General features: G+C 34.7%; 3 protein-coding genes and 1 pseudogene across 3 annotated transcripts; 3 read left to right on the plus strand and 1 right to left on the minus strand.

Annotated features, from left to right (window-relative positions):
• The first annotated feature begins 999 nt into the window (after window positions 1-999).
• On the plus strand, window positions 1,000-5,792 carry LOC133701542 (receptor-like protein 15). The gene is made up of 5 exons (XM_062125485.1): window positions 1,000-1,363; window positions 1,954-2,100; window positions 2,246-2,386; window positions 4,045-5,052; window positions 5,233-5,792. Exons 1-5 carry the CDS (start codon window positions 1,000-1,002, stop codon window positions 5,790-5,792), a joined length of 2,220 nt encoding a protein of 739 aa, XP_061981469.1.
• An 807-nt stretch (window positions 5,793-6,599) lies between these two features.
• Window positions 6,600-7,739, minus strand: LOC133700850 (pentatricopeptide repeat-containing protein At2g34400-like; annotated as a pseudogene).
• Window positions 7,740-22,502: 14,763 nt separating this feature from the next.
• LOC133701141 (probable glutathione S-transferase) lies at window positions 22,503-24,591 on the plus strand. Its single transcript, XM_062124962.1, has 2 exons — window positions 22,503-22,977; window positions 24,038-24,591. The coding sequence occupies exons 1-2, from the start codon at window positions 22,660-22,662 to the stop codon at window positions 24,380-24,382; spliced, it is 663 nt and encodes a 220-aa protein (XP_061980946.1). The 5' UTR covers window positions 22,503-22,659; the 3' UTR covers window positions 24,383-24,591.
• A 527-nt stretch (window positions 24,592-25,118) lies between these two features.
• Window positions 25,119-25,842, plus strand: LOC133700470 (uncharacterized). Its single transcript, XM_062124006.1, has 2 exons — window positions 25,119-25,518; window positions 25,673-25,842. Exons 1-2 carry the CDS (start codon window positions 25,217-25,219, stop codon window positions 25,821-25,823), a joined length of 453 nt encoding a protein of 150 aa, XP_061979990.1. The 5' UTR covers window positions 25,119-25,216; the 3' UTR covers window positions 25,824-25,842.
• The last annotated feature ends 1,325 nt before the right edge of the window (window positions 25,843-27,167 follow it).

Genomic DNA, 27,167 nt, shown 5'->3' on the forward strand with positions numbered 1-27,167 from the left:
TGAAGTTAACAACCATATAAGCCTTCAATGACTCGAAAATTTGTAATACTCGAACTGATGACATCTAGAGAGCAAATCTAAAATTTAACGAGTTAAACTACGCCCCTCATGATTCCTCTAATTTTTTTAATTGAAAGGGTTATGCTTATCTAGAAACCACTTGTGATGTTGATGTGGTTTCTTTATTTTATCTAGAAGCCAATTGCTCGGATTTTGATATATTAAGTTAACCCGAGTTCACTCTGCTAACCTACCACGTATAACATCCAAAGTTAATGGTATATTTATAAAAAAATATTTTTTTACACCCCTAGTTTTCAATTCAAATCTTGAAGGAGAAAAGAAATATACCCACTTTGTGACAATAATAATGTATAAACAAAGTCAAGAAAATAGAACAAACGTGTTTTTCCCACTCTCCAACCCTCTAATTAATATAAGGAGGAAGAGTGGAAGCTTCTCTATTTCTTGAAAGGCTAATATTTCACGAATTTTATTTTTTTGGAATGTCTTCACAGCAAGACAGGTTTGTTCCATAGAAAGTGATTTTCTGTAATCTATTTTTTAAAATTTTCATGTTTTTTTAGTAAAGTTACTAGTCAATGAAAAATATCTTTCGATAAAAGAAAAATTTATCTTGGTTTTTATGAAAATATATTTTTTTTTCCAGAAAAAACATTCTAAAAGTTGTGAAAAATTTAAAAATATTTTTTTTATGATTATATTTTGTTATTAGAAAGCAAATCAAAGTAAATTATAAGCTCAATTCCTAACCAATCTAATATTGAAGAATAAAATTAAAATAAAAGATCAATTAAAAAAAACATAAAACAAATAACTCAAATTTAAGTAGTATTTTTAAATTTGCTAATTCCAACAGGGACTTATATTAGTTTTTTCCACGGCATGGGTCCGTGAAGTCCTCTATAAAAGCCTGAGCCTCCTCGCTAGCTGTCCTCTATAACAAATATCGATCACCATTTATATTCTGATATTAAGATGGGTCTGTTCCTTCACATGTTGACGGTACTGTTAGTAATTATGATGGTTTCCTTGCAAGGATGGCTGCCTCTTGGTTGCTTGGATGAAGAGAGAATCGCTCTCTTGCAGCTCAAAGATACTCTTAATTATCCCAATGGCACCTCCCTTCCCTCCTGGATAAAAGCTGACGCCCACTGTTGTTCTTGGGAACGTATTGAGTGCAGCAGAAGTACAGGTCGAGTCATCGCACTCCATCTTGAGGAAACAAGGAATGAGGAAATGGGAGATTGGTACCTAAATACCTCCTTGTTTCTTCCTTTTCAGCAACTCAACATTCTCGAGTTGTGGGGTAATCGTATAGCTGGTTGGGTTGAGAAGAAAGGTTTGCTCTCTTAAGTATTACAAAGTATTTAGATTAGTTTTGTATTTTTAAATTAATCAAATAAGGTGTTGTTTAATTAGTATCATTTTGGTTCTCTACAGCAATTATATGAAGTCTTGATTAATTTTTTTTTAATATTTATATAGGTGGTTATGAGGTGCAAAGATTGAGAAATTTGGATTACCTTGACTTGGGATCAAATAGTTTCGATAACAGTATTTTATCATTCGTGGAGGGATTTCCATCTCTTAAATCATTATATTTACATTATAATAGGCTAGAGGGGTTAATAGATTTGAAAGGTTAGTTTTTTTTATATGCTATTATTTTTAATTAACTATTAAATTTAATTTCAAAAAACACAATTTAATTTATGTGGTGTAGTGAATTAATTAACTATTATTTTATATAAATATCAAGAATCCTTGAGCAGTTTGGAGGTCTTGGATTTGAGCGGCAACAATATTAACAAATTGGTAGCCTCAAGAGGTAATTAGTACTTAGTAGCATCATGATGATAGGCCCATCTAATTATTAAAGCCCATCCAGACAATATGAATTATTCACTTTCTTCCATAACTAACTTGCAGGTCCAAGCAACTTGACTACTCTATTCCTGTATAATATCACAACCTATAAAAGTAGCTTTCAGTTACTGCAATCATTAGCAACATTCCCAAACCTCACGACACTTTATCTGAGCTACAACGATTTTAGAGGAAGAATATTAGGTGATGGTAAGTTATATTATATATGTATATATTTGAGAAGAGTTGCAAAATTTAATTGAAAAATATAATATATGAAATACAAAGGTAGTGATGTTTATATATTTGGGTTTAATTGAAAAATTCAATTTGCTACTCCTTTTCTTTTGAGCAGATTTGCAAAATTTAAGCTCATTGGAAAGTTTGTATCTGGACCGTTGTTCTCTAGATGAACACTCCCTTCAGAGCCTTAGAGCACTGCCTTCTCTAAAAAATCTGTCATTGCAAGCACTCAGTGGAAGTGTACCTTCTGGAGGTAAATTAACAAATTTGAACTCCACTATTACTTATCATTGACCTTTCTACTTCTCTAAAACACCTGTTTTTGCAAGCACTCAGTGACCTGCTACGATCTGAAGTGTTTGCATAGAATTTCTCTTTTATGTTTTTGCAATCTACTAAACAAGTCTTGGAGAGACAATTACCTTTTTACTCTTACCTTACATTTTTAGTTTTTTTTAGCCATGATTAATAAGTAATGAATTATTTATAATCTTAATTCCTTCTAAGTTAATATAATTTCTTGTTTAATTGATTGTGACAGGCTTTCTTGATCTCAAGAACTTGGAATACTTGGATTTGAGTTACAATACTCTCAATAATAGTATCTTCCAAACCATCAGTAAAGTTGATTACTCTTACTCTCTCTCTATAGGTTATATATTTTTCATTACACACTTTATATGAGCTACAATGATTTTAGAGGAAGAATATTAGCTGAAGGTAAGTTATATATATATATATTTTAGCAGAGTTGCAAAATTTAATTGAAAATTTTGAAAAATATAATATACAGAATACAAAGATAGTGATGTTTATATATTTAGGTTTAATTGAAAAATTCATTTGCTACTCCTTTTCTTTTGAGCAGAGTTGCAAAATTTAAGTTCATTGGAAAGTTTGTATCTGGACCGTTGTTCTCTAGATGAACACTCCTTTCAAAGCCTTGGAGCACTGCCTTCTTTAAAAAATCTGTCATTGCAAGCACTCAGTGGAAGTGTACCTTCTAGAGGTAAATTAACAAATTTGAACTACACTATTACTTATCATTGACCTTTCTACTTCCTTAAAACACCTGTTTTTGCAAGCACTTAGTAGCCTGCTATGATCAAATGTGTTTGCATAGAATTCCTCTTTTATGTTTTTGCAATCTACTAAACAAGTCTTGGAGAGATAATTAAATCTCAAATTTACCTCAATTGAAATCTTTATTATTTTAAAATTTTACCATCCATTTAATATAAATAATATTTCACTTTAATTTTGCCCTTCTCTTAACACCATTTCAGTGTAATGTAAATATAATGATAACATAAAAAACAATAATTTCTTTAATGAAAAGGCAACTTCATACATAGAGAGTGCTATTTTTAGGAGGAGAATAAATTAACAATGGTGTAATTTTTATTTTTTGGGTCACACGTATAAAAAAATCCTTCTCTTAAATGGCCAATACAATTTCTACACTTACTTTATGTTATTAGTTTTTTTAGCCATGATTAATAAGTAATGAATTATTTATAATCTTAATTCCTACTAAGTTAATATAATTTCTTGTTTAATTGATTGTGACAGGCTTTCTTGATCTCAAGAACTTGGAATAGTTGGATTTAAGTTATAATACTCTAAATAATAGCATCTTCCAAGCCATCAGAATGATGACCTCTCTTAAAACTTTGATTTTGCATAGCTGCAAACTAGATGGCCGAATACATATAGCCCAAGGTAAGGCTTTCTTGATCTTAAGAACTTGGAACTTTTAGATTTGAGTTCCAATACTCTCGATAATAGCATATTTCAAACCATCGGTAAAGTTGATTACTTTTACTCTCTCTCTCTCTCTCTCTCTACAGTTTACATATTTTTCATTAGACATTTGGAGTTTTAATTTTTCCTAAATTGTAATATGATCAGGCCTATGTGGCTTAAATCATCTCCAAGAGCTATATATGGATGACAATGATCTCAGTGGTTTCTTGCCTCCGTGTCTGGCAAATTTGACTTCCCTTCAACAACTAGATCTTTCTTTCAATCACTTGAAGATCCCTATGTCATTGAGCCCATTATACAACCTTTCAAAACTCAAGTATTTTGATGGTTTAGATAATGAAATATACGCAGAAGAAGATGATCATAGTCTGAGCCCAAAGTTCCAGTTAGAGTCCATCTTTTTGAGCAGTCATGGGCAAGGTGCAGTAGCATTTCCCAAGTTCCTTTACCATCAGTTCAGCCTGCAATCTTTGGCTCTTACAAACATCCAAATAAAGGGAGAGTTTCCAAATTGGTTGATTGAGAACAACACATACCTACATGATCTTTCTTTAAAAAATTGTTCTCTTTCAGGTCCATTCTTGTTACCAAAGAATTCTCATGTGAATTTGTCATTCCTAAGTATATCTATGAATTACTTCCAAGGCCAAATCCCTTCAGAAATTGGAGCTCGTTTGCCAGGGTTAGAAGCTTTATTTATGTCTGACAATGGTTTCAATGGAAGCATTCCTTTCTCGTTGGGTAACATTAGCTCGTTGGAAGTGTTAGACCTATCCAACAACAGTTTGCAAGGGCAGATCCCTGGATGGATAGGGAATATGTCTTCTCTTGAATTCTTGGATTTATCAGAGAACAATTTCTTTGGTCGTTTACCACCTAGATTCGACACTTCTTTAAATTTGAGATATGTTTATTTGTCTAGAAATGAGTTGCAAGGACCAATCGCAATGACATTTTATAACTCCTCTAAGATATTTGCACTAGATCTTTCCCATAATAATTTAACTGGTAGTATTCCAAAATGGATTGACAGACTATACAACTTGAGATTTCTACTCTTGAGTTATAATAATCTTGAAGGTGAAATCCCAATTCAATTATGCAGGTTGGACCAATTAACCTTGATTGATCTATCTCACAACCATCTGTCTGGTAACATCCTCTCTTGGATGATATATAGTCATCCTTTCCCACAACAATACGATTCCTATGATAATCTGTTCTCATCACAACAATCCTTCGAGTTTACAACGAAGAATGTATCCCTTTCTTATAGAGGCAGCATTATCCAGTACTTCACAGGAATTGATTTCTCATGCAACAATTTCATAGGAGAGATTCCTCCTGAAATTGGAAACCTCAGCATGATCAAGGTACTGAACCTTTCACACAACAGTTTAACCGGACCAATTCCACCAACATTTTCGAACTTAAAAGAAATAGAGAGCTTAGATCTTTCCTATAACAAACTGGATGGAGAAATCCCACCTCAACTTATTGAACTATTTTCTCTAGAGTTTTTCAGTGTGGCACACAATAATCTGTCTGGTAAGACTCTTGCGAGAGTTGCACAGTTTGCCACGTTTGAGGAGAGCTGCTACAAGGACAACCCTTTTCTTTGTGGAGAACCGCTACCCAAGATTTGCGGTGTGGCTATGCCACCATCACCAACGCCAACTTCAACGAACAATGAAGATGATGGTGGCTTCATGGATATGGAGGTTTTTTATGTGACCTTTGGGGTTGCATACATCATGGTGATGCTGGTGATAGGTGCAGTTCTTTACATAAATTCATATTGGCGACGAGCTTGGTTTCACTTTATTGAGGTGAGCATCAACAATTGCTATTATTTTCTAGTGGACAATCTTCCCATTTTATCTAGGTTTTGATTTTCATAGCCTTGATGGTACTAAGACTTGGTGCATCGTTGTGTATTCTAGTTTTAAGATTTAAACAAGTTTAAATGCATGCTCAAGCGATGTTGTATTAATTTTCTTTTGTGTTTTGTTTTTCATTTTAGCTTCTGTGTGATATAATAATTAAATTTCTTCATTGGTTAACCTGGGCAATTATTTTCAGTTCAATTCGATTTTGTTTGGTGTGATTTTATTTAACGGGGGCTTTTCAAGCCCATAAATAATTCCATGAGTTTTACTTTTCATTGTCTTTATACCTTGTATATTACATTATTACTGGATTTATATAGATGATCAATTCAAATTTACAACACAAATATCCAAAAATATTTAATATCAAGGGGAATACATTACAACACAAATATTATTGTTAAAAACACAAATTTGCATTATCTTCATGTATTGAATTCATCAAAGAATAGGGATTTGTCTTGATAGTTTTCTTTTCTTGGTATTCAATATTTCTTGAAGTCACAATTGATCTAAAGGCAAGGTTGTCCTAAAAGAATTTCATCAATTTAGCTTATAGGATATATATATTCACATCCTAAGCACCTTACCAGTTCTAGTTGAAGTTACTTAATTTGTTGGAAAACAATTTGTGTTTGAATGACTCTTACTCTCGATAATAGCATCTTCCAAACCAGCCTTGCTCAAGCTATTAAGAACATAACTTACCATTCAATATTTTAGCTGGAGTCATCAACCAGAAGATATAATCCCTCTGGATGCACTGTTCAATGACTAAAAGAGGCAACCAAGTTTCCAACTTTTCCACCTCTATATGCAACCAATATTTGGAATGTAACCTTCTCTCTTCATCTCCTCATCCAGCAATTGGTATATGTTCACCGAATGATGATTTAAGTTGTCACAAGCATGAAATTCATGAACACGAGCTCCAATGTCAATCCAGTTACAGCAAGGGGTTTTAGAGACACCACACTGCCTCATCAACACCCTTGTCTTTGCAGAATCATCCCACCTTCTCATATTTGCATATATCTTAGATAAGATAATATATTTTCCTGAATTTGATAGCTCCATCTCTAGAAACAATTGAATGACCCTTTCACCAACATTTGCTTTTATACACCTCTGTCAGGCACCAAGCAATGACCCCAACACAATTTCATATGGTTTTCCAAGCATCTTCTCGATTAAGTCCCAAGCCTCGTTCAGAAGCCCTGCACGCGCACAAAGATCAACCATACAAGAATAATGCTCGACTTTTGGGACCAATCCAACCAATCCAAATGACAAAGTCATTGATTCAAAAACTCCCACATTTTGCATACATATCAATTAATGCATGTCTCGAACCATTTCCCCAAATCAAAGGCCCCTATTATGGAACATGCACACAATAAATACTTCAATCCTTGTGACTTTATCTGGATTAGGACTTGTCTCTCTCATTCCATTGAATAGTACAATTACTTCATTGGAAGCTCCATTATGTGAGTACCTATGAAGTGATTGTTGAACAAAAATAAAATAAAATCATACTAACTTGAAACACGTTAACAAATTTCATATATCTGTGTGGTTTTTATTTCATAGCTGATTAATTAGGAAGAATTCAAATTTCAAGTTAGTTCAAAGGAACAGAAATAGACACAATTCCATTATATGTGACAATTACAAAGTATAAAACCGATCTAATTACCCTGTGATAATGGCATTCCAAGTGACAACATCCTTGTTTGGCATTGAATAAAAAACCCTCCTCGCAGATATCAAACCCTTACACATACCATACATGTCAATCAAAGCAGACCCCACATATGAATTTACCTCCACCTTCTTCTCCAAAACAAACCCCTCCACCCATCTCCCCAACCCCAAATCCCCACACGCCCCAAGAACACTCTCCAACGTCATCTCATCTGGCTCAAACCCCTTCTCCCTCATTTCCATAATTTTAATATTTGCATGATATATTTGAGAAAACAAACATAAATGACAACATGAGAAATATAATTTTTGAAATTATTAGGTAATTATATAAATTATATTTTGAAATAATACCTAATATAAATTACACACATTAAAAACCAGCTGCCATTTCTTGTCAATCAAAAAACCAATATCCATAAAAAACAGTCCTGGTCATGCAGATCCAATCTTGAATGCTCATTACTAACTCCTTCCCTATTATTTATGACCATTTATTCCACATCCTCGCCATACACCAAAATTCCCAAAACACACTAGTAAAATTCCAACTGAACAACAAAATACCAACTTTCAGATAACTAAAAGAACTCAGTTAAATGAAAGTATAGAGCTCAGTTAAACTGCAAAATGATCACAGCCCATCTTAACATGATCCACAAATATATATATATATATATATATACAAATATATATATAACCTCTGGTATATTTCCTGTATTTAAATAGAAAAGAGCTATGAATTTAATCTAAAACTTGAAAACTTTTCAAAAAATTATTTTAATCTAAATGTTTAATCTGTTAGATAATATCTCAAGATAATATTTATATTAATATTTAACAAATATCACCTCTTCAAATGAAATTGTTTTAAACTCGAAATTTACATAAATTTAAATTTAATTTTTTAAAATAAAATAATGAAATTTAAACTAATAATCTTAATTAATAAAATTCAAAAACCATGTAAACTATCTCAAATTAAATATTTAATTCGATAGCTATATGCATTTTTTTCACATTAATGAGACCATTGCCATCATGCATTTTTTTTCCACAAGATGGGGCCATAGCTTGTGGGCTCTAGTAGCCTAAAACTCTGTAACTTGTAGGCTTTGATTAGTTGAGCTATACCTTAAAGTTATGTATTTAGAATTTTGATGGATTGAAAAAAGAGAGATAAAAAGAGAGACAAAGCAGCTTACAAGAAGAAGAAAAAGAACAAAAGTGAGAGAGAGATGAGAAAACAAAAATGTACTAGTTTTTATTAACTAAATAAACTTATTTTAGAAAGATATAATTATTAATATTAAATTCAAAACTTGAAATATATCTTGTGGTATTTTTCTTGTCTTTAAAGAGAAAATAGCTATGAACTTAATCTCAAAACTTGAAAACTAATATAAAGACATTAAATGACCATTGAAAAAAAATAAAAATAAAAAAACTAATCCTTGAGATTTCTTGTTTTTGGATTCCATGTAATCTTATTTCTTGTTTTTTCCAATGGTTGATTATAACATACTATTTAAGCAATTGTTTTCCAAATTAATAAAAATAAAAACCAGAAAATATGACGAAATTAGAGATAATTAATTTTTCTAGAAATCCTAAAATTGTGTCCACTTAAATTCTCATTCATCAACACTAACGTATATATATATATTCAAAGAAGTGATCAGTGCTGTTAAGAAAAAGAAATACTTATCATGTTTCTTTAAAGGTAAAAAATCAATTAAAGATGTTATTTGTTTTTTTATGAACTTTAAATGTAAAAAAAGTACTTAATATGTGCTTCCCTCATCAAATGAAGCCATTTGAAACATATATCATCCATTTTGGTAGTCTAAATCAGTATTAATAACACTTTTCTCTCTCTACTGTCGGAATTTATCGACCTCTCTCTCTCCTCTCTCAACCAGAGATTAAAAAATAACAAAAATAAATTTTTGTATCAAAATTGAATTGGAAAAATATTAAGATACTGAAATTGTATGATTTGCGTGATTTTTAAAGTTTAAGAACCAAAATGCATAATTTTCAAAACTTAAAAGGTAAAAAAAATACCAAACACCCATGTTTGGTGTTTTTTCATTTCGGTCTCTCTTGGTTCAATCTTATCTTTTCATAATAAATCAAAATTAATTGGTTTTTAATGAGAACTAAATTGTCAATAAAAACAAATTGAGGAACAAATTAAAAAACCTATAGTTGTAAGAGCGTGTGAGAAACATCATTAGTTTTAACTATTCCTAATTTGTGACAATAATATAGGTAAAACTATAAACAAAGTGAAGAAAATAGAACAAACTATAGTTTTAATTCTTCTTTTTAAAGCCTACAATCTAAAGCCTTCTAGAGAGCTTCACAGAAAGTGCTCTTGTCAACACCATGTCCCAGCTAAACACCTCGCTCCATCCCCCCCAACGCATCACCTTCACGGCTCCTCCAAAATCCTCAGACCACCATGCTAAACACCTTTCTCAAACCAACAAAACATCCTCAACTTCTCAAAAATGTCCAGATACAAACCTTCCCTTACTTGTTCCATCCTCTGCATCTACCTGCAAAACCCCTGTCCCTACACTCTGTACCTCCATTATCAATGATGCAGAATATGTTAAGCTGTTCTTTGAGAGATTTCCTTCATGGGTGGACTATCAAGATCTGAAAAGGGATTTTTTCAAACTTGGTCGGGTTATCAAACTATTTGTATCTAAGCGAAAAACTGTTCTTGGAAGATGTTTGGGATTTGTGGACATTTCATCCCCCTTATCTGTCCCAATTCTTTGTTATCAAGCCATCCGAATTTGGTTTGATACATACAAACTAATAGTGAACCCAGCTAAACATCACCCCTTTAAAACTTTCCCTTCACCACCAAAACACGTGCCTAAGCCTGCAACACCCTCCCACCCCCAGCTTACTTTGATAGATCATAGATCTTTTGCTGAGGTACTCACAACCACAAAACCTCAAATAACCAATATGAAAGGAAAAATGGTGCAGTATGACTCCACAGAAGAAGATAAGGAATGGTTATATAGAAGTTTGGTAGGAAATATTTTGCCAAATGTTGACGTTGCAACCTTGGAGGCAACGATATTGAAATCTGTTGCTAATACTGTGAGCTTCAGATTCCTAGGACTAGTCAGGTGATCATCACCTTTGTGGACCAGTTGGCTTCAAAGAAAGAATAAGACAATGAGGGGTCTATCTTGAAATCAATTCTCAGCAACCTTAAACAGTGGGAAGGAAGGACTAGAGCGTATGATAGATTTACTTGGATAGCCATCTTTGGCTTACCATTGGAAGGTTGGAACAAAAACTGTTTTGACACTATTCTGCAGAGTTGGGGAACTATTGCTGGCTACGACACAACATGTGTTAGTCAGGGGTCCATATCAGGTATCAGGGTTCCTATTAGAACCATAAAAATGGAACCTTTGCATGATGCGGTGAGTCTCAAACTTGATGGAATACAAGTTGAGGTCCTTTTGAACGAAATAAAGGGTGAGTTCATCCCTTCCCTCACAACAGTGAAACACTCTATGGACGTCTCACTTTACACATAATTTGTGTTATCCGATGATGAAGAAGAGCAAACGGAAACTATCTCTGCAGCATCAATCCCCAGGGCTACAAGACAAAATATTGAGTTCGAATTCATTTGTACGTTGGGCAATCAAGATCAGAATGACAACACATTTCTTAACACTGGCATATCACCGTTGTACCTGCACCCAGAAATTACAGACTTATGCAGCCATGCAACTTTACCTGACGAGTTGCTGTACGAAGACGGTAACCGTTTGGCTTTGGTACTCTATGATTATGCTAGGGTGGCTACAGCTGATTCCAGAGAGGTAGATGAGTAATAAGTCATGTGTATGCTTGAAAGAGATGGGTTGGATTAGCAAAAGAGTTACAATAGTGGAGATATGAAGAAGATGGGCCGGGGAAATAAGCAGAAGCCTTTCAGAATGGACCAACAGAAGGGTTACAATAGTGGTATCTCAAGCATTGGGCCATCTTTTGCTAACTTCATTACCCCCATTGCTGACCAAACTGAACTCTCGGATCTAGAATTGCAAAATAGGAGATCTTAAAGGAATAAAACAAAGAAGCTGTCACGTAAAGCACCGTCTGTCAAGAGAAGAAAACCACGAAAAATGGGAAATAAAATCTCCAAGAACACTGAGATAGGCATTATTGATTTCTCTGTCTCTGATAATGGAATCATGAACAGAAATGTTATTATTCGATCTGGGAAGGAAATAGCTGTCGAAGATGAGGTAAGCAGTACACACTCTCATATCTATCCAACAGCTGGTGATGAGGCACGTGAACCATTACAACCTGACCCCAGGGAAGAAGCAACTGCTTGCTGGGATGTGGGAAAAGTGGTATTGCAAGTCCATGATGAAAGCCACCTCATGACACAGACACTGCAGGGCTTTATAAAAAAAGAGCAGGAGGAGTGGATGAGAAGGAAGAAGCAGTAAGGATGTTGTTCTGTCTTGATGAAGGTATGGTTATTAATCCTTGTTATGGGTAGTATTATTATTTGGAATGACGTGTGGTATAGGAGCCAGAGAAAAAAAAAGATGTGTGAGGAATCTTGTTCAAAAATTCAGTCTGGATGTTATGTGTACTTTGGAAACAAAATTGAAAAATATTAATGATTGTATTGTTAATTCAATTTGGGGTAGATGTTCTAGGGACTGGTATGCAGTACCTTCCTTGGGTCTTTCTGGGGGTATCCTATGCATATGGAACCCAACTTCTTTTTGTGTTTCCAATTGCTCTGTTGCTATGAATGGTCGTATTCTTCATGTTGAAGGTGTGTTTGCTCAGTTCAATATGGAAAGCTTGGTGTCTTTTATTTATGCTCCAAATGATGGATCTCTGAAGAAGGAAATGTGGGAATACCTTGTTAATTTTAAAAGTAGTGTTATCAAGCCATGGTGTATTGGAGGTGACTTCAATGAAACTCTTTCTTCATCAGACAGAAAAGGAGGCTCTAGAATCTCTTCTGCCATGATAAGCTTTAAGAATTGTATTGATTATTGTGAACTTGTTGAACTTCCTTTAAATGGGAAGAAGTTTACTTGGTCCAGAGGAAATGTTGCGAGTCCTATTGATAGATTGTTTGTGTCGGGTGATTGGCTCCAGTCTCTCCCATATTCTACTCTGTATGGGCTGTCGAAGAACTTCTCTGATCATAGACCAATGCATATGCTGATAGATTCTACGAACTGCGGTCCAAAGCCCTTCCGGCTTATGAACTGCTGGTGGCTCATTTCTGGTTTTAGAAAGATGATTCAGGACTACTGGAATTCAACCTTGACAAACTATGGTAAAAAAAGTATGGCCCCAGCACTACGGTTATTAAAAGTCAGATGCAAGGAATGGAGCAAAGATGTTGTGGGCAACACCTTCAGGAAAATCAAAGTTCTAGAAATGAAAGCAGAAGCTCTAGAATCTCAAAAAGAAAGCAGAGACTTATCAGCTGCTGAATTAAGCAGAAGCAACGACATTTCCTCTAGTCTTAGAACCTTGTACAGAATGCAAGAATCTGCTTGGCAACAGAAGTCGAAAGTCCAATGGTGTAAGCTTGGAGGCAGAAACACTCGTTTCTTTCATCTATCAGCCACAACAAGACAAAAAAAGAATCAGATTTTCTCCCTGGATGTTGATGGAACGACTCTGACGAAACCGTCTGATGTGAAGGTAGCTGTCTTTGATTTCTTCAGTAAGTTATACTCTCAGCATGACAGACCTAGAGCCTCCTGCTGTAATCTGGACTTCCTAAAGCTTCATCCCACATCGTTAGCTGCTTTAGAATCTCCGTTCTCTACAGAGGAGATAAAATTTTTGATTTGGGATTGTGAAGGAAACAAAGCTCCAGGCCTTGATGGTATTAATTTTTTCTTTATTAAGAAAGCATGGAACATCATAGGGGGATATTGTATGAATGGTGGATGAATTTTATCGGACAAACCTCCTTCCTCCGGTCATCAATAACTCTTTTGTTACTCTTATCCCGAAGATACAAGGTGCCAATAAGTTGAAAGATTTTAGGCCAATCAGTCTGGTGGGAAGCCTTTATAAGATCATTTCAAAGCTACTGGCAACCAGGGTGAAGCAAGTTATGTCAGACGTCATCAGTGATCACCAAACTGCTTTCATAAAAGGAAGGCAAATCCTAGACAGCGTTTTGATAGCTAATAAGGCGATTCACTTCTTAAAGAAGAAAAAGGGCAAAGGATATCTCTTCAAACTAGACTTTCACAAAACTTTCAATTTTGTTTTATGGGAATATATTAATGAAGTAATGGCTACTATGGGTTTCGGGAGCAGGTGGCAAGGTTGGATCATGCAATGCATCTCAATAGCAAAGATGTCCGTGCTTGTCAATGGATCTTCAACAACAGAATTTAAATTGAAAAAAGGTTTACGGCAAGGAGACCCCCTCTCTCCTTTTCTTTTTAATATTGCAGTTCAGGGATTGAGTTGTATATGGCAGGGAGGCTGTGATTTGGGTTTGATCGAGGGGATTAAGATTGGCCAGGATGGATTTACTTTATCTCACCTTCAATTTGCAAATGACACTCTTATATTCAGCTCAGCCTCCTTATTCAGCATGCAGAATATTAAGCGAATCCTTTTGTGCTTTGAATTAATGTTAGGTTTGAAGGTTAACTTTTTCAAAAGCAGCATCTTTGGTGTGGGTATAAATGAACATATATCTAATTACACTGCACAAATTCTCCGATGAAACAGGAGCGCCTCCCATTCAAATATCTTGGCCTTCCCATTGGGGCAAGCTCTTGTAGAACTTTGATGTGGAAGCCTATTCTATATAATATCAGTGCTAGGTTGGCTTCGTGGAAAGGCAGACTATTATCTATTGGGGGTAGGTTGTGCTTAATCAAATCTGTCCTAAGTAATCAACCCATTTACTTTCTCTCTTTGTTTCCTATGCCTGTGGCAATTGCAGCATCCATTGAAAAGAAATTCAGATCCTTCTTGTGGTCAAGAAAAGAGGGAGGTAAGAAAATATGCAATGTTAGTTGGTCAACTATTTCTCTTCCAAAAAATGATGGTGGTCTTGGGATCGGCTCTCTAAGGGAAAAAAACAAAGCCCTGTTGTTCAAATGGCTATGGAGGTTTGGTTTGGAGGAGTCGAGCATGTGGAAAGATGTGATTAATAGCATATACAACTCTACATGCTCCACAATTATTTCGAAATATCCTATTTCAGGAACTGGAAGTACTTGGTCTTGTATTATTAATCATTGTGTTACAGATAACAGTCTGCAAGACATTGTGAATCATCAATCTATGGTGCTAGTTGGAAATGGAAAGAGGATTAAATTCTGGCTTGATGATTGGACATCTACTGGTAGCTTGGCAGATCAGTTTCCTGCACTATTCCGGTTAACCAATGATAAAGAAGCAAGCCTTGATAAGATGGGGATGTGGGATGGTCATGCTTGGTTCTGGTTATTCACTTGGATTAGACCCCTGCGAGGTAGAAACTCTGGTCTTCTAGACCAAATGATTGTTATTCTTTCGAGAGTGCATCTGGACAAAGATGCAGAAGATAGATTAGTTTGGAAAGCCAACTCTAGTAGATTCTAGATCAAATCTCTATGTGGGCTGTTAAGTCCCAAACCCTTTATAGACACTAGCTTCTCTTTTACTGGGATCTGGAGAGGAATCGTCCCTTCTAAAGTTGAAGTATTCTGTTGGATGGCTATTATAAAGAAAATTTACACTAGTAGTATATTGGTCAGAAGAGGTATATTGGACATCTCCGCTGTTGCTTGTCCCATTTGCTTAGATGAGGAAGAATCGGTTGATCATATCCTTCTACATTGTCACAAACATTGGATAGTTTGGTCTAAAATAATCAATTGGTGGGGCTTATCGTGGTGTTGCCCACAGAACTTGGCAGCCCTTTTCTCTCAGTGGGATTCTTTGGTTTATGGAAAATTTCAGAAAAAAGCTTGGTTGATGCTGTTCTTTTCAGTGGCATGGTCTCTTTGGCTTCACCGTAGTGATGTGATATTCAAGCAGACAACCCCAAATTATGATACTCTGTTTATCCTTATTATTACTCGTCTCTGCTTTTGGATAAAGGCTATAGAACCTGATTTTTCTTATTCAGCTTCAGATTTAATAAGGTCAGCGAAAGGGCTGTTACGATGGACTAATTATAAAAAACAAAAGGCAGTTGTTGTGTGGTCTCCCCCTATCACTAATAGCTTAAAATGGAATGTGGATGACTCCTCTCTTGGGAAATCGGGCCCCTCAGGTATAGGCGGAGTTTTGCGAAATCATAATGGGATTCTTCTTGGTATTTTCTCCATGTCAGCTGGGATTTTAGACTCTAATGTAGCCGAGCTGAAAGCGGTTGTTAAAGCTATTGAATTATCGGCCTCTAATTGCCACCTGCACCATAAACATATTATTATTGAATCTGACTCTGCCAATGTCATTAGATGGATGAATAATCCTCATAATAGGCCTTGGCTACATTATAATCTTTTCTCCTCTATTCAGAGATTAGCTTCATGCTTTGGTTCAATCACATTCACTCATTCTTTTCGTGAGAGTAATCATATGGCAGATCACATGGCTAAACAGGGAGTGTTTAGAAACACTGAATTTGTCGCTTGGCTCTAAATTTTGCTTGATATGCGGGTTTTCTATTTCTTTCATTTCTGGTTGAGGCTCTTGGGGACTCTGGATTGTTTCTCAAGCTGGTTCGGGCTATTGTAGTTTTTGATGGCAAGTTGCAGTTTCCTGATTTGGTTAGGGGGGTTATTTAATGATGTCTTGTTTTTGCCTGCTTTAGTTTCTCAACTTGGTAAGGTGCCAAAGACTGATCTTTGGAGAGGCCATGGCTGGCTCCTGCATGTGATATCAATTTTATTTCGGTTTAAAAGTGGATAGATGGAAAGAATTTGTTCTAATTCAAATCTGGATCAAGGTGGAAATCTCTTGGCAATGCATCCTAGTGTGGCATCAATTCTGCATCTTTTAGATGCTATTTTGTTTTTTGTTGGCTTCAATTCTGCTTCTTTTAGCTGCTATTTGTATTTTTGGTTTCTTGGTTTGTTGATCATTTTATTCTATAGTTCTGCTAAACTTGAGCTGTAAGCAGATTTCGTATGTTTACTATGTCTTCCCCGCCAGATCTTGGCATTTTCTAATACAATATTATACTTCTCAAAAAAAAAAAAAAAACTACTCACTAATTAATTCCTCGAGGAGGAAGAGTGGGAGATTCTCAATTTTTGAAAGGCTAATATTGTACAAAATATTACAAAATATTTAACTATCCCTAATTCGTATAGCTGGTTGGGTTGAGAAGAAAGGTTTGCTCTCTTAAGTATTACAAAATATTTAGATTAGTTTTGTATTTTTAAATTAATCAAATAAGGTGTATGCAGCTACATAAACTACTTGAATATAAGGGATTCTTTTTATATATTTCAAAATTAAAAGATTCATGAATATTCTGCCTTTTGATCTCTGAAAATTAAATTGCGAGAATTGAAGGAGCACATCCCTTAACCATACCACTCCCACCAACTAGCAGGAATCATACTGTGCATTAATTCATTAGCTGAAGTTGCAGAACTGGTAGCAGGGCTTCTTGGCATGGAGTTATTCAATCTGTGGTCCAAACTTGACATGATTCCATCTAGAACGTAGCAGAGAGCAGGAAATCTTTAACATTTGGATACTATATATCTTTTCAGTTAGGAGTAATATTGCTTTATGCACTTTTATTTAGACTGGTAGACTTCGGTAGGCGAAGAATTTTAATTAAACGAACCTCAAAATCTTCATGGCGGAAAGCTTTCAGGAAAAATCTCCATGATTTTGATTTTTTGTACAGGCAACAGAACAAGGAAAATTAAGTAAGAGATGTCAATTGCTATGGTGTGATTGGATAAAAGATGCCTCTCTTGTCGATTGCCAAAAGACGTGCGAAGTGTTGATTGCCTGGACGGCGATACCAGAAATGTCTTCGTCCTCGAGAGGGGTGAGCTCCCTTTGCGTCAAATCCTTACACCATATGTAGCCATGTGCATGGCGGGTGTGCTTGAATTACTGCCAAGTTTGGATAAGTTAATTGTAATTTATATGTTCAAATCACAGGGATGACGATTTGCAAATGTGCACCACCAGTTTGAATTCAAAAGGAAGTCACTCTCTATTTTGCTATTTGTTTTACTAATAAGCCTTATCGTTCTGGGAGGCCAGGTTTGGCGATAGAAATATCTATAGATGGAGACCTAAAGCCTTAAGCCTACTCCATCATCTTGAGTCAACCAAGATACTCTGTATTCATTTTATTTTTATATTTGATCATTTATAGATTAAATAGTATTATTATTATTATTATTATTATTAAGAAATGTTTTGGTTTTCAAAGTTTTTATTAGTGGGTTTTTATTAAGTATTTTTAACATAATAAAAAATAACTTATTCCTGTAGCACAGAGAGGAGTGGGAGATGACTAGAATTTAAAAATAGTATACTTGACATTGGAGGTGACATGACACTTATAATTTATGATGGAGGCCTGTTTTAAATACGGATACATGAAAATTAATAATATAAATCTAACCGTAAATATTTATAATATCTATAAAAAATTAGTTCAACTTGATATATCTAACTATTTAAGTTAAAAAAATATAAAAATGAATCGGAATTTATTTTATCCCCTGTTACTGTGTAGACTACTTAATTTCTCATCAAATTATTTCCATGTTTCACCGAATTTATTTATTTACAAACATGCATGGGATCGTATACGTACCTGACTAAAAACTTCGAAAGACCTTCCCAAGAGGACATTGGAGCTTAATTAAATCCGTAAGATGTGCATATTCATATAGCACACGTTAACTCATCCACTTAGCGGTCTAAAATTAAGAAATTTAAATTAACTAAAAAATGGAAGCACAAAAGGTACTTTGCACATGAGAAATGATGATTCCCTGTTCATTATTGGTTGGTGTAAAGGATTTTTTTTATTGTTCGAATAAAAAAAATATAATGCTTATTTATTAGATTATGTATTAATAATGGATACATAAAAATATATTCCGACTTAAAGCTGTAGTATAAATTATCAGTGATATGGATGATAAAATCTAATTTTAATTCAGATTAGTTGTTTATTTAGTTTAAAATCAAAGAGTAGAGAATATTGTCTTAAGGTTCAAAGAAGAAAGTGATTAAGCTTGTTCATGCTCGACCATTGACATTATTTTGCAGCTTTTCTTCTTCTTCTTCTTCTTCTTCTATTTCTAGTTACTTGACACTTTTTTTACGATTTGATACTTTTACTCTAGGTTTACGTGGGGTTGAACTTGATTCGATCCTTTTACTCTATAAATTATAAGGGTTGAACTTTATAATTGTTTTTTGATTGGCTTGGTGTTGGGTTCTTGAGATGTCGTGAAAAAAAAATTAGCCCTCAATTTATGTTGGATTTGAGAAAATAAATTTTGATTGTAATTATTTCAAACAATCGAAGCTTCAAGAGTATATTTGAAAATGAAACAAATGTGCTACATTTTAGTATTGTTTTTTTTTTGGCACTCGAGTTTTTTTCTTCTCAATTTCTTTTAAATTGGGTTGATTTATGATTGAACTTAATGATTTGCTAATGTTAGCTTTTTATGGCGTTCTTGAGGTGCCGAGAAAACAATTTGGCGATCGATTGATGCTCAACTTGACAAAATAAAATTTGATTGTATTGATTTAAAACAATTGAAACTATAGGGATCAAATTTAAAACTGGTGCAAATATTCAGCTCATTTTTTCTCAAATCAAGGACTAAAAAAAAAGGAAAAGTGGTGGCGCATGTAATCACACGCTAGCATGTTAATGCGAACCTCTTGATCATGTTGTTAATCAAACCCCAATGAAGTAGAAAATTATAAAAAAAATTTGAAAATCAGGTTTGATAGAACCTTGACCCAGAAGTAACCATGTATCTAAATACCAAAGTTATTGGAAAAAGACTTAGACCCAGAGATAATCATTTATCAAAGAACTCTAAATATGCGAATGACGCTACAAGTTAATCTTCGATAAGTCAATATACGATCTTTGTCTCTAAAAAGAAAGACTGTTTTACCACAAACGAACAAAAGAAAAACTAAAGTTTATTTTCTAACTTGCTACTGAAATTTGTAGCTAAAAAACATAATATAGTCTCCTCTAACTAACCTTAATGGACCCTTTTTGGGTTGCAAGCTAATGGACTTAAACTAGTAATCAACTAACATAAGTCTAATAATAAAATAAACCCCTAAACAATGACTAATGAGCCAGAACAAACCCAACTTAAAAATAAGTATAAAAAAATAGGATAATAAAAAAAGTCTTCATGCTAAAATTCCTCTATGTAGCCCGAACGTTCAATTTTCGCATATTCTTGGCAGATTTTCAGTCCTAACCTCAAACAGGTTGTTCTCGCTCATCTGGATAAATTACTGAGCATATCATATATGGTTGAAAATATTAATATGTATAGTTTCCAACCCAACTTGAATCGCAGAAACATTCCACATATAGCTCCAGATATGTCCCAAACAATACATAAAGGTCTAGTCTGACAGATTTGATAAGATTTATCTAGTAACTTTGACCATCTGAAATAATATATTACGGAACTCCACTTGACCTAAAAATATATCAAGATATAGTTCCATATGTCTAGTATGTCCCTATAAAATTTCAGCTAGTTATGATGTACAATTTGTGAGATATGTGTAATATCACAAAATTGACCAGTAGACATTTTAAGATCAAATTTGAACTTGACTTGGTTCGTCTCATCCTCCTCTTCTTTTAAAAGATTCGACCTTAAATCTATATCATGAAAAACATCTTCTAAGATCAACAAATCAGTACCAAACTGAAAAATAACATCATCATCAAAACTAAAAAGAATCTTGTCACTCTATCATGCATAACTTTAAGGTATGGTCCCCCTGACATAAAAGCTCATCTTTTCAACATTCTTATCCTTCTTCAATATAAGTTGTTCCATATATATTTGCTTAGGTGTTAATGATACAATTGTTATAGGTCTTCCATTCATCTCAAAGGAATGCCTATTTGTCACTCCACTCTCCTAACATATTATCATTGTCTACCAAGCAACAAGTGACTAGCTTGCATTGACACAACATTACACAACACCTCGTCACAATATTTACTAATAAAAAAAGCAGCCAAAACTTGTTTATTCACTTTCACTTCATCACCATCATTCAACCACTATAATTTATAAGGTATAAGATGTTTGGTAGTGTGCAAGTTCAATTTTCTCACCAATTCAGTACTAGAAACATTAGTACAACTGCCACCATCTATAATTAAGCTACGTACCTTATTATAAACATGACATCTCGTGTGGAATATATTCTTCCTCTGACCTTCCAAATCATCCACATTGACATACATATTTAGTGCTCTCCTCACCATAAGTTCATCTCCCTCAACCGGATACTCAACACAACCATCATCAACATCTTCCAATGGTAACATCTTCTCCTCTTCATCCTCCCCATCTATCTTAACCTCATTATTAGCTTTCATAATCATAACTCTTTTTCTTGGACACTATGAAGCAACATGACCAAAACCTAGACAATGAAAGCATTAATGTCACGGTTATGAGAAGTAGGAGTAACATTGATACCTTTAACAATGATCGAGGTGTCTTTCTTTTCTATAGGTATTCGGCCTTTCCTTCCTCATTCTGATGTGATGGACCACCCCCAATGTTAGTTTTTCAATTGGGTTTCCAAGGTTTTAAAGGGAATAATGGTTGGCTTTGCCAAATGGTATGAGAGTAAATCTTTATTTAGAGCCATAGGTAGATTATCGATTAGGAACCCTTCAAAATCTTTAAACCAATCTAGACCACATAATGCAGCTTTCCTCAGGTAAAATATGCTAGAAGTACTAATACTTTTTGTAACCACAATCAATCTCTTATTCTTAAAATTTATGTTAAAATTAGCATAGTTATCATACCCGATCTAGGGTTGACCCGGGCAAGGAGCCGAGTCCCAGGTTACACGGGTTGACCAAGGTCAACCCGGAAAAATTAAAAAAATATATTTGAAGTTTTAATATTTCATATGAAAAAATTAATAAACAATCCATATGAATATAGACTATATATGTTATAAATAATGAAGTTTGAAAGATTATTTCAAAAGGTTTTTTATGCAACATTGGAAAGATACTATGTTAGTATGTTATTATTTTAAGTAAAAGTATTTAAACCAAAAAAGTTTTTTTTTCCACATTGAAAAAAGATTACTTTTTCCCTGTAAACACATAGTATATATACTAAAGGGCTTCAAAATTCATATTGAAAAAATAATATTTTTTTTTTGTAAACATAAAATATATATATATATATATATATATATATATATATATATAATAAAGGGTTTTAAATCTCACATTTAAAAAATAAAAGATTCTTCTAGTATTTATTTAGTGAACTTTGAAAAGGGTTAATAAGCAACTAAACAAATATAAAAAATGAGTCTCTTGCTAGGAGAAAAAACACATTTGAAAAAAACAAAAAAACAGAGTCTCATTCAGGTTTAATCGGGTCGCCCAGGTAATGGGTCAATTAAGTTTTACCGGATTTTTACTTATTTAAATCTAACCTACCAAACAAATCTAAATTCAATAACTATAAAAATTAGTGCATTCAAGTCTTCTAATAACCACAAACCAAATAATTAAATGAGAACTCCTCGATCCTATATCCTGCTACATCACATGCGTGCATGTGCCACAAAGCTCAACACTATCATTTTCGTAGAAAGACTAATACTGTATATATTATAGAAGGAGAAGGAAACAAAACGACAAGGAAAGAGGCTTATGAGAGCATGAGGTCCTTGACGTAATTTGCTACAATGTTCAACATGACTAGGTCATGCAATAAATAAGACGACTAGGAAACCCACCACACTAGCTCCCTTCAGGCTTTTCTTGCAACAAATACTAGCGTTTCCACTCTGTCAGACCTCAGCCTTTGGAGTCCAAGAAGCGTAGCGATACTTCAAGCATCTCCTTTTCACTTCAAGAATGGCTGGTGATCAAGTAACCCTGTTGGATTTGTGGGCAAGTCCATTTGGCATGAGAGTGAGAATAGCATTGGCTGAAAAGGCTGTAAAGTATGAGTACAGTGAACAAGATTTGTGGAACAAAGGTGCTTTACTTCTTCAAATGAATCCTGTTCACAAGAAAATCCCAGTTCTTGTCCATGATGGGAAACCTATTTGTGAGTCACTTATCATTGTTCAGTATATTGATGAGGTGTGGAAGGATAAGGCTCCTTTGTTGTCTTCTGATCCCTACGAGAGAGCTCAATCTAGGTTCTGGGCAGACTTTGTTGATAAGAAGGTAAATTATTTTTTTGTAAATAAATATAAAGGGTTCATCTTTTGTGTTTTCTATTATTGTTTGGTTTGGAGCCATGACCTGATTAAACCCACATTGCAATTTGATTAGTTTGAATTTTACATCGCCAGTACAATTATCCTGAAGAATAATATCAAATTACGGTAGAAATTAGGCATCACGATATGGAATGGTGGAGAAGTCTGATCATTATAACAAATTAACCATTAAGGTTTCTGATCATTTCATTTTCATTCTGGTGAGTTCATGAGAGTTAAAGTAGATGTTTCTGTATAAGGATCACCAAATTGATTGGATCCAATTGCTTTAAGACGCACCAAGATAACTTTAAGAAATGACATGTTTAATGCATTAAAGACAAGATTACGGACTTAGGTGATGATTCTTTAATTAATTGATAGTGACAATATTGAGATTTTCCAAGAATATATCATCGATAGTGACAAAATGAGGTTTTCCTATAGGCCAGCTTGTGCGGCGCAAGCCCGGATACTCATGTTAAAAAATAAATAAATAATGTTATCACCATCCTTGAATTTATACAGCTTTGAATTTCTAACCTCTCTAACGATGGATGGCTTTGCCCTCCTCTTTAGACAGAAATGAAGTACATGGACCACCTTTGACTTTTGTGATTCCAAAAAGTCTATGTGTGGTGAATTTTTTTTAAAAGGAAATTGTTTGCCTCAAGTTTTAGAAAATAATATAGATTAAAAAAATATTAGAAAAATAATATAGTTGAATAAAACCATGTTTTTAAATATTAATTTTCTATACAATTATTATTTCCGTTTAGTTAAACGATAAAATATGTAAATAAAATTTTGGGGTTAATTTTTTGTATATATAAATTAATTTGCATGAGATATATATTTTGATTTTTAACTAAATAACCGTTATTTCTAATAATAATAATAATAAAAAACACAGTTTTTTTAAACTGTTCTATTTCCATTGGATGTTTTTGCCAAATCATTTACCTAATTATGTGTGGTGACCATTATACTGATTTGTTATGCAATGGTGTGATATGAATCTGCAGATACATGACCTCGGGAGGAAGATATGGACAACAAAAGGAGAAGATCAGGAGGCAGCCAAGAAGGATTTCATTGACAGCCTCAAGCTTTTGGAAGGAGAGCTTGGAGACAAGCCTTACTTTGGGGGCGACACCCTCGGCTACGTTGATGTAGCACTACTTCCTTTCTATTGCTGGTTTTATGCCTATGAAACCATCGGCAACTTCAATATAGAGGCTGATTGTCCGAAGCTGATTGCTTACTGTAAGAGGTGCTTGGAGAAAGAGAGTGTATCCAAGTCCGTTAAAGATCCACAGAAAGTCTATGATTTCGTTGTGATGCTGAGGAAGAAGTTTGGGCTTGAGTAGTGTTCATCCATAGGCAAGGAGGTGCTATTTCGTGTTAATAAGTTGTACTTATGTTGTGTGTGATTTATGTTTCAAATAAGGCGGGCACTTGGTTGTGCCTGTAATATGTTTATCTTCTGAGGTACTTTATTGTGCCTGACATAGTATGTGGTTTTTCTCTTTGTAATGTTTGCCTTCAAGTATAAATAGGCTGGCACCTCTTTGTTCAACACTTCTATGCCATCCAGTCAATAAGACAACTCCGCAAAACCTCGTGTAAAAATATAGTGGATTTTCTATGGAACTGGGCTCGAGAACCTGGTACTGTAAAAGTTTGATTACAATCTAATAGTCAAATATTTTGTTATTGACTTTTTTAATCTTTATTCAGGTCTAGTATATCAAACCGAACCTAAATTTTTCTTATTGATTCATAAATTCATTTGTTAAGCCATACTCCTTATGGCATATATATTGCTATCCAAATACTCAACAACTTCAATTTCCTCGTGCCTGGATACATCAATCTCCGAATACTTTATATACAAGGAGAAGGAAACGAAAGGATGAGAAAAAAGGCAAATGAGAGCGTGGGTTCCTGGATTACGTAATCTGCTAGAATGTTCAACACGTCTATGCCATCCAGTCAATAAGACAACTCTGCAAAACGGGCCATACTAACTCACATCAGCCCTTTCTTACTATAAATACTCGCATTTCCACAATGACAAACCACAGCCTTTTTAGTCCAAGAAAACAAAGAAGCGTTACTTTACTTCAAGAATCTTCTTTTTCACTTCAAGAATGGCTGGTGATTAAGTAACCCTGTTGAATTTCTGGGCAAGTTCATTTGGTATGAGAGTGACAATAGCATTGGCTGAAAAGGGTGTAAAGTATGAGTACAGCGAACAAGATTTGAGGAACAAAACTGCTTTACTTCTTCAAATGAATCCTGTTCACTCGAAAATCCCAGTTCTTGTCCATAATGGGAAACCTGTTTGTGAGTCACTTATCATTGTTCAGTATAACCTGTTTGTGAGTCGCTTATCATTGTTCAGTATATTGATGAGGCGTGGAAGAACAAGGCTCCTTTGTTGCCTTCTGATCCTTACCAGGGAGCTGTGTCAAGGTTCTGGGCAGATTTTGTTGACAAAAAGGTATGTTAATTTTTTTTGGTAAATAAAGGGTTCATCTTTTTGGTTTTTGATTTTGTTTTGATTTGAGGTATGACTTGATTAAACCCACATCAGCAGTACAATTTAGCCCTAAGACTAATATCAAGTAAAGAATTGGTGTGATATGAATCTGCAGATATATGACCACGGGAGGAAGATATGGACAACAAAAGGAGAAGATCAGGAGTCAGCCAAGAAGGATTTCATTGACAGCCTCAAGCTGTTGGAAGGAGAGCTTGGAGACAAGCCTTACTTTGGGGGCGAGACCCTCGGCTACGTTGATGTAGCACTACTTCCTTTCTATTGCTATATGACTATATGTCACGACCATATGTCACCCCTCGAAAGGTAAGTTCATCATATAGAACAAACATCCATGCTTGTCAGTTTGGAATAAAGGTCCCTCTAATTCTATTTTCCACCCCAGAATCAAAAGTTATCAACATCCGCTAGTGTCAAAAAGGATACACTCAAGCCTCCAATCAAGAAACATAGCTTGTGGTAATAGGGTTCTCCGCTCTCCCATGGACTCAGCTGGTGACCTATGCCGAGATGCCATCTATGAAGTGCTGACACGCTCATCAATGAAGACTGCGGGGAAATGTAGGCTTTTGTCTAAGGAGTACAACAAGTTGACCTACGAATCCCTTTTCACAAAGCTACACAGCCAAAGAACCAACATTACCTCCGGTTTCCTTATCCAAAGCATGACCAGGAACGAATATTAGATTTCTTTTGTTTCAACTAATGCTTTGAAGACCCATACACAAATATCCTTTGATTTCCTTCCAGAACACGTGGAGATAGTGTCCTTAACAAATCAAGAGGTTCTGCTTTGTCACACACATAATAAATCTTGTTATTATGTGTGCGACCCTTCTATCCAACAATGTCAAAAGATCCTGAATCCTAAGACACGATATGATACTATAGAATCTGGCCTAATGATTGAAAGGTCAAAACCATTACGGTACAAGATTTTGAGATTCTCAAAGCCCAAGTTTCACTCACATAAAGAATTCTATATGTACCACTGCATTAGAGTCGAGTTGTTTGAATCAGCAACATGGAAATGGAAGTTGTTGGATGAAGTGAGGTTGCCTCATGAAGAATCCCTTCATCGCATGATAAAAGTATCCGTGAATGGCTCACTTCATTGGCTCACTTGGAAGAGAAATGTCTTTACCTTTGATGTAACAAGAGAGCGTCATTGTTTGTTCCCACTGCCCCTGCCAGCCTCTGAGGATAATGACAACAAAGATATCAGACTTATCGAATACAAAGGAAAGCTCGCCATGACCTGCATCGATAGAGAAAGTAATTTCGTGGAAGTATGGATCGTGAAGAATCATGACAAAAAACGCTGGAGCAAGAGGCATTCGTTAAACATAGGGGTTTTGACAATGAAAGAACCCCATGTGAGTCTGTTGGCCTTTTGCAATGCTGATGTTATGCTATGGGAGAATATTATTCTGCTGTGATGTTCTTCAATTTTAAACCAGGCACATTGACATGCTATAATTAGGGAAGGGTCTACTCCATGGATGCTTCCCATTCCAGCTCACCTTTGCCACTGAGGGAAAAAAGCACATTAGTTCACTACCCCAAGGCATGATTCTCTAACCAGAATA

Source organism: Populus nigra, chromosome 8 (genome assembly GCF_951802175.1).
Source record: "Populus nigra chromosome 8, ddPopNigr1.1, whole genome shotgun sequence".
Lineage (NCBI taxonomy): Eukaryota > Viridiplantae > Streptophyta > Magnoliopsida > Malpighiales > Salicaceae > Populus > Populus nigra.